Consider the following 1,384-nt stretch of genomic DNA (forward strand, 5'->3'; position numbering starts at 1 on the left):
GGCCTACTTCCAGAACGTGCATTCAAGTGAACCAGGAAATGGACGTGAGCGGCTGCAGTCAGCATGGAACAAGGAAACTCCCAATATTGTTCTCTGTAATGGCCCAAATTATATTGTTAAGCAGGTACATCTTGCAACTAAAGGACCTAATCCTGCAGACCAGCAACAAAGTAATTTGGAATGTGCAAATAGGTCTTCTCTGTGCGTTTTTCGAACTGTAGTTCCTCAGCTTCAGTCACAAAATAGGTCTACAAATGAACTAAAAAGCGAATATAACCAACTGCAGTTTATAAGTAAGCTGAGAAATGACACAGAATTCACAGATGTTCGACCACTGCAACCTAATCCTGGAAACTTACAACAAAACGTTTTGAAAACTGCAAATAGCCATGATCAAAACCTTCTGACCTGTAGCTCTCAGCTCCAGTTGGAGCACAATCCCCTGAATGAGCCAGGCTATCGATCTGACCAACTGCATTCAGTAAGTAGCCAGAGTCCTCGTGAGCTTGAGACTGCTCCATCTCCTACTCAACGGCATCAAACCTCTGCTCAGCTGACTTACGATACTGATCTGTGCAACGAATCAGACCCATGCCTCACAAATACGAATTCTGTCAATACCCACAGCCTTAATCTACGGCCTGTTCCACACCTCGAAGAACAGCCATTAACTACAGATCCATTTATACAGCAGAATGGATGTCTAGTCCCGATTGGGAAAGTTCTAGTGGAAAATGGGACAGACGTCTCTACGGTGCCTGAAATTGATGGTACTTCTAATTTGGATTATAATTTATTGGCTAATCTTCAAACCTCTGCTCAACAGACTAATGATATTGAAGTATGCAGCGAATCAGGCCTATACCTAACAAACTGGGATGCAGACAAAGAGCAGCAAATATTTAAGCATACATATGAACTACCAGATGGAAAAATGGTCTTAATTGGTATAGATGAAAAAGACAGCTCAGTACACATTTCTACACTCTCTGAAACAGATAGTACCTCAAATCTCAAAGCTGAATTGTTGTGGGTAAATCTTGCAGTCCCTGGTGAGAGTCTTAGACAATTCTTGCGTAAAAACTGGTCCAACATGTTGCGTTATTTACCTGTTCGTCGGTCAAAGAAAAGTGCTAGGTTTGTCTGGCAGGAAGAGGAACCCAAAGATCCAAAGGAATTAAAGAGATGGTTCAAGGCTATCACGGAAAAGTATTGGACTGTTATGATGGGCAAGACAGACGAGATCCCCACTAATGAAGAGCAAGGTATCATATGGCAGAAAATATTTATGGAAAGATGTGAAACAGTCAGGCCACTTCCCAGAGGACAGCCTTATTAATTATTAACCTCATGTTGCCAGAAAAATATCTAGGGTTTACTGCAG

General features: G+C 41.9%; 1 protein-coding gene across 1 annotated transcript in view; it reads left to right on the forward strand.

Moving 5' to 3' along the window:
* The window catches only part of LOC119594428, a gene marked incomplete at both ends in the record, with an annotated part of 1,545 nt that extends 161 nt beyond the window's left edge, over window positions 1-1,384 (forward strand). Inside the window, 1 exon segment of the mRNA XM_037943489.1 lies at window positions 14-1,384. Coding sequence (XP_037799417.1) covers window positions 14-1,339 — 1,326 coding nt within the window.

Source organism: Penaeus monodon, chromosome 33 (genome assembly GCF_015228065.2).
Source record: "Penaeus monodon isolate SGIC_2016 chromosome 33, NSTDA_Pmon_1, whole genome shotgun sequence".
Classification (NCBI taxonomy): domain Eukaryota; kingdom Metazoa; phylum Arthropoda; class Malacostraca; order Decapoda; family Penaeidae; genus Penaeus; species Penaeus monodon.